General features: G+C 33.8%; 1 protein-coding gene across 1 annotated transcript; it reads right to left on the bottom strand.

The window, feature by feature from the left end:
• Positions 1-3657: 3657 nt before the first annotated feature.
• LOC133779758 (uncharacterized) lies at positions 3658-7683 on the bottom strand. The gene is made up of 5 exons (XM_062219674.1): positions 6907-7683; positions 6448-6561; positions 5695-6259; positions 5479-5568; positions 3658-4109 (listed from the first exon to the last, which is right to left on the bottom strand). The coding sequence occupies exons 1-5, from the start codon at positions 7681-7683 to the stop codon at positions 3658-3660; spliced, it is 1998 nt and encodes a 665-aa protein (XP_062075658.1).
• Positions 7684-11313: the final 3630 nt, after the last annotated feature.

Genomic DNA, 11313 nt, shown 5'->3' with positions numbered 1-11313 from the left:
ATATTAAAGTTACCATTCCCTGAGTGAAGCTATCTTCAGTGATGAGTGTACATACCCAGCTTGTCTTTAGGAACCCTTAACCTTGGCTCGCTCTGATACCAAGTTGTAACGCCCTAAACTCCAGGGACTGTTACGGTGTGCATTTTAAACAGTGCTAAACTCGCTAATCGAGCCTTTGCGTCATAATCATGTAACTAAATATGATTAGCGGTTTAGGGTTAAAAATTTTGGTTAAGATATAACGTTTCACTAAAACGTTTGTTGTATACATTGGGATCCTAAAAATATAATTTAAAGGTTAACTACAACAAAATATTTACAACCAGCTGACTTAAGCGGCAAAATAGGGTTTAACCCTAGTTCCTCTTTTAACCCTCGGCCGTGGCGGTCGAGCAGCCGCATATGTACACATCGTCACCTAAGCTCTCCAACTCAAGGATGGTCCAGCTTCCTTTTACCTTTACCTGCACCACATAGCACCTGTGAGCCGAAGCCTAGCAAGAAAACTCGATATGCTCATGATGTCACAAAATCATATCTGGCATGCCTAGCAATTATAGCTCTATTCAAGCATGCAAATAAGTTCAGACAATGATGGGGAATCTAGGATAAGAAATCCTGCCTTCCTAATTGGATGACTATCAAGTCAACCCTAATCAAATGAGTGATTTAACACTAGTGGTTCCATTAACCATAATGAGTGAATGACAAGCAAGTCACCAAGGGCTCCACACCCACAGCCATGCGAATGATGATCATTATAATCATACAGAGCTTATAGCCCTGAGCAGATGAGTGAATATCACTTTCAGGTTCTGTTTAACCATAATGAGTGACTGACAAGCAAGTCACTATGGGGCTCAGTACCCATAGCCATGTGACGAAGCAGTCACCTGGGATTTCTAACCATGGCTCTAATCAGATGAGTGACTGACGAATAAGTCACTACGGGGCTCGGCACCCACAACCATGTGACGAAATAGTCACCTGGGCTCAGCACCCATAGCCATGTGACTAAACAGTCAGTTGGACTTTCTGACCCTGGCTCCAATCAAATGAGTGACTGCTGGGTAAGTCACTCGGGCTCAACACCCATAGCCATGTGACTAAATAGTCATTGGGGCTCTCTGGCCCTGGCTCTAAGTGACTAGCCTTTGGCTAGACAAGCGCTTTTAGTTTTCATCGAACTTGAGGTCAATTCGGCATTAATGCTCATTTGAGTCATTCAATGCAGATGTCGATTAGATCTAATCTTTATCGGCTTGCGTTAAACACGCTAAGACCGTTCTTGACTTTTTAGTCAATACCATGTGACCAGTGCTCAGTATTACTGTCGAACTTGACAAGTAGGTCACAACTTCACAGTTAATAATGACACCATTGCCAATTCTGACTAGTTAGTCAGTGCCACGCACAAGTAGGCAATGCTACCAAGCATATATCATATGTCAAATATCCAAATGTAGGGCATTCATCATGCTTACTTAATAGTTGCTAGCGTAATTATGATCATGCACAAACACAGAGACTTAAGCTCTGATCAATCTCATATTCAATATTCATGGCATGCCCTAATCACATGTTTCTCATGCATCACATGCATCACATACTGGGTGCAGTTTTCTTACCTTTGGTCCATGCACAGGTTACCAATAAATGAGCCACAAGCACGATCCTGATTCCACGCCTCTAGTGATAACCTAGTCACAACCATAATATAAAACCTCATCAAAATGAGTAATAAAAGGTTCACAGACCAAGACCTAGCCCCCGGGATGTCGAATCCCACTAAACCGTTTAGTAGGAACGATCCCGAGGCCTAAGGTTTGAGTTCCCATAATCAAAACATCAATTTGGCCACAAATGGCCTCAAGCGCCGCGACCCCTAGCCATAACAGAGGCGCAAGCCTCAGACACCTGCATCAAGTGTCGCGGCCCTCCTTCCCAAGTGTCGCGGCCCCCTCACCCTTCATCTCCACCGCCCACCTGCAACAAGCTCAGGCCGCGGTGCCCAAGAACAGGGCCGCAAACCCACCTCGAAACCCAGCCAAAACCACATTTTCTCCTTTTTAAAACCTTCCAAAATCGTACCCAAACATCTCAAATTCCAAAATCAAAGTTCCAAAACATCCTAATCATCCAAAATCATTAATACCCGAGTCTCAAATCATCCAAAAACTCATCAAAACACAAAATCCAATTCAAGCTTAAAAACTTTAAAAACTTAGAATTTAAAACTTGGATTACCTCCGGTTATGACGTTTCCCAACTAAATCCTCCAGCTAATAAGCTTCTAATCTTCCCTAGAATCGCTATGCCTCAATCCTCACTTGAATCCGAGTCCTAGAACTCAAGTTTCCTTCGAAAATGCGATCGGGAGACGAAAATGGAACTTTGAGGGAGAGAGAACGTTCTGAACGTTCTTTTTATTTCTTAACAGGTTACTTTGAGCTTAAGTAGTTTCAAACAAATCCTAATGCTCGGGGTCCCGAAAACGTCCCTGGGGCAAAATAGTCAAAACTTCAAGAATTTCCCCCTGATCTTACTGACTAACTTATCATCAAATATTTATTCCCATTACACAATATCCCGGTAATGCACTAAATACCCTTTGACTCACTCTGAGTCAAGTATAAATCCCGTTGTGACTTTCCCACTAGCTTACCTCCTAGGATCGTCTCGTTCTGAGTAACCCTAGCATAACCAAATAATAAAGAAGCACCACACATATACCACATATATGCCAAATATGCCTGAAATGGCCAAAAATATGAAAATCACCCAATTAATCAAAAATATGTTCACATGCATATTTAATACATGCATATAATCATTTAATAGCATCATAAATCAACTATGGCCCTCCCGGCCTCCTAATCAAGGTCCTAAACCTTATTAGGAAATTTGGGCCATTACAAATCATGCTTCGGTACAAAGTAGGATCTACCTTTACTCCTTGTTCAACTTTGGATAATTTCAAAGTTGTGCTCATAGGAGTATTAGTATGTTTAGCGTTTTCAAGCCCATACTTCTTCAACAAGTTTTTGCGTACTTACTTTGTGAAACAAATGTGCCATCATCAGATTGTTTCACCTGAAGACCCAAAAAATAGGTGAGTTCACCTACCATGCTCATTTCAAATTCTTGTTGCATTTGTTGGACAAATACCTGCACTTCAGAGTTAGAAGTAGATCCAAACACAATATCATCAACATATATTTGAGCAACAATAACATCAGATTTAATATTTTTGATAAACAATGTTTTATCTACATTTCCTCTGCTATAACCATGAGAGATTAAAAACTCAGTTAGACGTTCATACCAAGCATGAGGGGCTTGTTTCAAACCATATAACGCCTTATCTAACCTATAAACATGATCAGGAAAATGTGGATCCTCAAATCCTTTGGGTTGCTCAACAAAAGCTTCTTCTTTCAAAAAACCATTCAAAAAAGAAAATTTAACATCCATTTGGTACAATTTAAAACCAATAATACAAGCAATGGAAAGAAGTAATCTGATGGACTCAAGTCTTGCTACTGGAGCAAAAGTTTCATCAAAATCAATAACCTCAACTTGAGTGTAACCTTGGGCAACCAATCTTGCCTTGTTTCGAATAATGGTACCAAAATCATCGGTTTTGTTTTTGAAAATCTACTTTGTTCCTATGACATTAGCACAAGTTGGTCTAGGAACAAGTGTCCGTACTTTATTGTGAATGAATTGATCCAGCTCTTCTTGCATTGCCCGAATCCATGCTTCATCCATCAAGGCTTCCTTCACATTTTTAGGCTCTAAAGAAGAGACAAAACACACAAATTGAATCAAATTAGCATACCTTCTTCTAGTAACCATGCTCTCATGCATGTTCCCAAGTATGAGATCGGTAGGATGATTCTTCTTGACCCTGGAGGATGGTTCTCTTTGAATTGGATCGGTGATTATGTTTGGCAGTTGCTCAGTTTCTTTCTTCGTTGAAGATTCTAGAAAATCATTAGTTGTAGCTACAGAATCTTGAGGTGTAACCTTAGACGAAGATTCAGTGATTGCAGCCAAATCGTCTGCCAGTTCAGGAGACTTTTCCAGCAAACCTTCAATCTTTTCTTCTATGGAAAATGTTATTCCCAAAAATTGGAGATCGATGACGTGGTAATAGAGGTGACAAGTGGCAGTGCATGGTCAGTAAAAGACACATTAATAGTCAATAAATATATTGGCTCCTCAGAGTTGTGATAAAGTGACTTGGCTTAGGAGTAGCTCAGTAAGCCATGTCAGACCAGTGTGCCATGTTAGACGAAAGACATGGCATGCTAGACCAGAGTGCCATGTTAGACGAGAGATATGGCATGCTAGACCAGAGTGCCATGTTAGACCAGAGGAGTGTATGTCCGACCAGCATGTGCATGTCCTACCAGCAAGTGCATGTCCGACCAGTCAAGAGCATATCTGCCCAGCAGAGGTATGGTCGACCAGAAGGTGATATTCATCAACTAGGTAGAGCAGACTACGTCAAAATTCCCAGAAACGGCTTCAACAAGAATCGGTCTTGGCATACGCGGGAATCTCTCATTCTTCCCACAAATTGGGTGTTCTGTTACATTTTGAATATTTTTGTAATTTAAATATAATAAATATAATGAAATATTCCGATTCTAGGGGAGAGTCGATATATGATCCTAAGCCTATAAATATATGGCTTATGGGATTAGAAACGGCTTTTTCTCTTTGGACTTTTGGGGGAGATTTTGGGTCTGAGTTTTCTAGAGAGAGAAAGTGCTTGCATCTGAAAGAATTCTTGTATTCTTGTAATCTGTACTGAAGAAACTCAGTTGGCTCAGTTCATCTGATCTTGAGTACAGATCTATAATCACAATTCTAAGTGGATTAGGCTATTACCAACATATTGGGGCTGAACCACTATAAAAATTGCGTGTGTTATTTACTTTCTGTTCAAAATTTTCTGTGTCGTTTAATTTCTCTTGAAGGCTTTATCGTTTTTGACGTTCTCACGTCGTTGGCCAAAAACGTGGTCAACAAAAAACTCAGAGAAATCTTTTAGATCATCAACAACAACATTAGCAGATTTCATCACAGTTTGGGTTCTCATATTATAAACATGATAAGCCCTACTATTAATAGAATATCCTATAAACACACCAACATCACTTTTTGCATCAAATTTAATAGTATGATCACGATCCCTCAAAATATAACAAGCAATGCCAAAAATAAGAAAATGACTCACATTTGGTTTCTTACCTTTCCATATCTCATAAGAAGTCTTATGACTACCTAGTCACAAAAACACCCTGTTGATGGTGTAGCAAGCAGTGTTAATTGCTTCAGCCCATAGACGCTTGGTAAGTTTCTTGCTGTTTAACATTACCCTAGCCATCTCTATCAGAGTTCGGTTCTTTATTTCAATGACTCCATTTTGTTGAGGAGTTTTAGGAGCAAAAAACTCATGAGAAATACCTTTAGATTTACAAAACTCATCATAAACACTATTTTCAAATTCTTTTCCATGATCACTCCTAATCCGAACAATTTTTCCAATATTACAATCTTTTTCCACACACAATTTCAAACACAAAGATTTAAAAGCATAAAAAGTATCTTATTTTTCTCTCAAAAAATCTACCCATGAAAACCGAGAGAAATCATCAACACACACAAAAATGCATCTCTTACCATTCAAACTTTCAACCTGAATTGGACCCATTAGATCCATATGAAGAAGTTCAAGAACTTTGGAAGTATTCACATCAAGAATACTTTTGTGAGAAATTTTCAGTTGCTTACGAAGTTGATATGGTTCGCATTTTCCCACAGATTCTTTACCCAGTTTGGGTAATCCTCGAACAATTCCTGCATTTGACAGTTTTTTCAAATTTTTGAAATGAATGTGTCCAAGCTTTTCATGCCATAAATCAGTAGAATTATCTATGGCAGAGTGACAAGTAGCATAGGTAGTGAGTGTGTAACAATTATCAATATATCTAAACCCTTGCAAAATAATTTCATCTTGGTCATTAGCAACATAGCAACGATTACTATCGAAATTAACAGTGTAACCCTTATCACAAATTCCTTCAACCAACATTACATTCTTAAGCCTGGGTAGACCTACAAAATTAAGAGTTCCCTTCCCTATGACATTTCCAGCTAGACCATTACCAAAAGTATCTTCTCCACATTGCATTAGTCTAATGTTTACAAGAAGGTCTTTATCACCTATCATGTGCCTGGAACAACCCTGTCAAAATACAACATTTGAGAAGCAGCAGTTTTAAAACAAGAGATACCAGCAAGACATTTATTTTTGACAACCCATTTTTGTTTTTGAAAAACATGTTTATTTTGAAACACTTTAAAATTTCCAAAATATTTAGAACTAAACATGTTCTGCAAAGTAATACATCTAGGTCGAATGTGACCTTTTACTCCATAAAAATGACAAGAGGGAATGAAACATTTATTTTTCCCATGAGAATTTTCAGGCTTACCTGACTGCTTCATTTCTATAGAAACAGAACGTTCAGCTGTAAAAACAGAATCCTGCAAAGTTAAATCAGAATATCCAGAAGACATATTTTCAAATTTAACAAATTTAGTATTCATTTTTTATTGAGTTTTAACAAAACCTAATCCAGCATGACTCAGTTGACCTGAATTCTGAACCTCCTAAAAAATGTTAGAACCTAGATTTAGTATTTTAACATTTCTTTTCAATTTGTCAAGTTCTTTTGTCAAAAATACAATTTCAAAATTTTTTGAACACAACTCAAATTCAAAACATTTATTTTTTTCTTCAAGATCTTTGATGTTGTGAGACAATTCTTTATTCATTTTAACCAAGGCACGATTTTCAGTATAAACCTGTAACCACTTAGCATACATTACCTTGTATGATTCAGCCAATGATTCCTCATTGAGTTCCGACTCGTCTGAATCCAAGTCAATTTCTTTTTTATTGACATCAGTCAAGGTATTGTTTAAACACAAAATTTTTCCTCTTTCCTGAAAATCAGTTGATAAAACACTGGTTAAAGCAACTTTCTCATTATCCTCTTCACTACCTTCAGAATCATCATCATTCCAAGTAACATTAAAGCCTTTTTTATTCTTTTTCAATGTGTTGGCACATTTAGATTGAATATGACGATAACCTTCACATTCTCGGCATTTAATACCCTTTTTATTGTTAGAAACGAAAGGTTTAGAAGAGGTGTTACCTTTTGGAGTTTTTGAAAAATTCTTTTTATTTCCAACCTTTTTCATAAACTTTTGAAAATTTCTTGTTATCAAGGTCATTTCATCATCTTTCCCATCATCATAAACATCTTTTTCATAAACTTTAAATGCAATACCTTTACTTTTTTCAATTGAAGGATTTGGCTTACCCTTTTGCTTTATTTGTTGATTTAGCTCAAATGTTCCTAACGAAACCATAAGCTCCTCAACCTTCATTTTTCCAAAATCCTTAGCCTCCTCCATTGCTAGAAATTTTGTGTCAAACCTATCTGGAAGTACATGAACTATTTTTCGAACCAACACAGATTCATCTATTTTTTCTCCCAAGGCAAAAAACTGATTAGCAATATCAGACAACTTTTCATAAAATTCAAATAAAGTTTCAGTTTCCAACATTCTTAACTCATCAAATCTAGTTTGCAACATGGTAAAACATGATCTCTTTACATCAACGATACCTTCAAACTGAGTTTGAAGGATTTTTCACGCCTCCTTTGTAGATTAACAAGATGATATCAATTTTATAAAGCCTTCACCAACACCATTAAAAATTGCATGCAAAACTTTATTATTATAACTAAATAATTTTTCATCTTCAATGGACCACTCAAGTTCATATTTTACCTTTAAATTACCTTTATCATCTTTTTCAATTGGTGGAATCCAACCCGAGAGTATAGACCTCCAAGCCCTCTCATCTTGTGACTTGATGAATGCCCTCATCCCGACCTTCCAGTATGGATAATTAGTATCATTCAATAGAGGTGGCTGAGTGATGGAGTTTCCTTCTGCAAAGAACGACATCTCACACAAAACAAATTCAACGGAATAAAATAACCTCAAGATCTCACTAAGAGTTTAGTGACTCGCTCTGACACCAAATGAAATTCTGTATTTTATAATTACCAACTTATTATTTAATTAATAAATTAATTAAATGCGGAATAATTAAGTTGGTACTAAAACAAATATTCTGTAACTACATACCAGAAAACCAGAAAAGAACTAAAGTGCAGAAAATAAAAACACACAATGTTTTTATACGTGGTATCAACAATCCTTGCAGATTGCTACTAGTCCATGGGGCCACGCCCAGAGATAAGATTCATTAGTAAGATCTCAAAAATATAAAGTTTTTGACTTATGCATAAATAGAATCCCTCTTATTATATGCCGCAAGCTTGATGTATTCCACCTTGACAAATGAACCTTGCTGAACCTTCAAGAATACGAACTCCCTTCGATCTGCTTGAAGTGTGCTTGCTTCCTCCCAAAGCAAGACTTGAACCACCTTCTCCTGAAGGCTTGAAGAACCTTCTCCCAAAGGTTTGCACTTTGTTCTCCTCCTATGTAGAACTGTTTGAGGACTCAAAACAATTACAAGGATACTGAAAAACAGAGGTAGAGTCGAACTCACTCATGTCTACAAACACAAAGACTCTCTTTTACAAATAAGAATGAAATACAAAAAGAGGTAACTAAAACCTAGCAACCAGTATGAGTATTTATAGTCATTATACTCATATTGGGCAACTAATACATGGTCCAAACTGACCTAAGCCCACAAGGAAACTTTCCTAAAAGAATTCTTCAATTGGACAGGATTTCCTAATTCTGTAGCTACAGAATCGTGAGCTATCTATGGTAACAATTCATCATTTGATGTAGGAATCAAGACTTCTCTTTTATAACACGATCATGCAATAAAACTCAATTACATGGTCAGATACAATGAGGCAATCGGCTGAAAAAAGACAGCTCAAAAAAGATTTGATTTTATTATAATGAAGATAGACTATTTTTGACAAACTTTCCTAATATAGAAAAGTTTGTCATCAATTATACCTTTATTTTTTAAAACAAATAAAATATATATCAACAATATATATTTATATACAGCCAAATATAATAAAAAAAATACAAAATATTTTTGTCAAATTAAATGTGCCAAAAATGAAATTAACAATATTAAACTTTTATTCCCGAAAAAAATAAATTTTTTAGTTATGAATTAGGCTATAAATGTTGTTTACAAAAATGTAATTCATAAAGTAATTTTTGTAAATATTGTTTATGAAATCGCAGAAGTTATTTACAAATCTATAAAAGTTGTTTACTAATCTGTAATAATTGTTTACAAATTTGTAAATGATGATTGGAAATATATAATTACTATCACTGCTGTTTCTTTGAATCTAATTATACTCATTCTCATTTATTCTAGTATAATGATATTTTTATGTGCATTATTATTATTATGTACGATATTTTATTTTGCAGTTGTGAAAGTAGCACAATTCTAGGTGCATTTAATTGTGGTGGGACCAAAACAAAATTATTCACTAAGTGCTTATTTTCTTTACGTTTAGCATGAGAGAGTTGTGATATTTGAAAAAAAAAAAGTAATTAAGATCTTTTTTTCTTTTTGAATGATGTCATATCAATCTTTTATTACTCATAAGTTAAATATAGTATAGTAACATTTTGATGTATTTTTAGATAGTATTTCAAACTTTAGAAAAAATTCCAAACTCCAATAATATTTCAAATTAAAATTTTAATTTAGTTTAATTAATTTAAATATGTATATTAAAAATAAAGAAATCAAATAAAAATAAGGGAAAATTTGTAAAAGTTATTTTAAAAAAATATTATATTTCACTATTCTGTAACAAGATTTTTCATATAAATATATATTTAATAAAGTGTTTTATAAATAATGAATATCTTAAATTTTTATTTTTAAGTTGTATAGTTTAAACATGATGGTTCATGCAACTTTTGGTTATAATTTCTTAACTATAAATTATTTTCGTAAATGTTAGTTTCAAAAATATATATATTAGTTATAAAACTAGATTTGGAAACTATTGTTACAAAAATAAAAAATTTAGTTATGAATTTGTTTGTAAATTGTGTCTACAAAAAAATACATTTCTGCAATTGATTTTTGTAAATATTATTTACAAAAATGTAATAGATGTTTACAATTTTGTAACATATATTTACAAGTTTGTAAATGTTGATCATAAAAAATTGTATTTTACCACTTTTATTTACGATTTTGTCATTCCGTATTTATATTTTTACCCCTCTGTGTTCTTATACAAAAATTCTGTATTTTTGTAATGTACCGTATCTTTTTTTTAACTTTTAATGCATTTTTGTAGATTTTCCTATTTTTTTAAGAAAGGGTGAATAATTTGAATATGTTAAACTAAATTAGTGACTTAAATTATAATTTAAAAATAGGTGCTTCTATTTATATTTTTGTTTTTTTCTCTAAATAGCCCTCTTATTTAATTAATTATTCTATATATATTATAAAAAAATTCTTAGGTAGGGGGATCACTTTTGCCCCTACCGTATGAACATTTTCTATTTTCGATACTTGGAGAAATTAAAATCTAATTTTTTTTTGCATGATAACATACATTATAGTTATAAAAGACATCCTGCTAATTTTTGGAAAATTTTGAATAATTTACGGTACTGAAATCAGAGTTCAAACAATCAGTTGCACTCGTGCCTGATTATTTTTTATACGAGTGGAAAATATACTATTTGAACTCTAATTTCGACATTGTAAATTATTCAGAATTTTATGAAAATTGGCGGAATATCTATTATAATTATCATGTACATTGTCAAACAAAAAAAAATTGAGTTATAATTTCTCCAATAACCAAAAATAGAAAACATTCGTACGGTAAGGGCAAAAGTAATGCCCCTACCTAAAAAGTTCCCTATATAAAATTGTTATACATTTACACAAATATCTTAACTAATTATTTAATAGTAAAATTATATTTCTTCACACCATAGCAAGTGTAAAATAAAATTATAAATGTTAAAATTTATTTTTTTTATTAATTTTTATTTTTATTTTACAAAAATGAAAGTTAAACATATGTAATTTACTAAAAAAATTTATGAGGCAATCTTTGTTTTTTTAATATTATTTGTTCTTATGTTGTGTTTAAGGTAATAAAAATTAAAATTTGTAATTGATTTTATTTCTAATATGGAGATGTATTAATTGTTTTTTATTACTTT

The sequence above is a fragment of the Humulus lupulus genome, chromosome 5 (genome assembly GCF_963169125.1).
Source record: "Humulus lupulus chromosome 5, drHumLupu1.1, whole genome shotgun sequence".
Classification (NCBI taxonomy): Eukaryota; Viridiplantae; Streptophyta; class Magnoliopsida; order Rosales; family Cannabaceae; genus Humulus; species Humulus lupulus.
The sequence above is the reverse complement of the archived record's forward strand: the minus strand, read 5'-3'. Positions and strand labels throughout refer to the sequence as shown.

What these genes read in the sequence shown, in the direction of transcription:
- LOC133779758 (XM_062219674.1), bottom strand. Translation starts at nt 7,683, where the DNA reads ATGTTGCAAACTAGATTTGATGAGTTAAGAATGTTGGAAACTGAAACT. An exon ending in CCTCTTGTCATTTTTATGGA is followed by an intron (nt 6,260 to 6,447) that starts GTAAAAGGTCAC and finishes GTATTTTGACAG; the next exon opens with GGTTGTTCCAGGCACATGAT. An exon ending in TCAGGTTGAAAGTTTGAATG is followed by an intron (nt 5,569 to 5,694) that starts GTAAGAGATGCA and finishes GTGTGGAAAAAG; the next exon opens with ATTGTAATATTGGAAAAATT.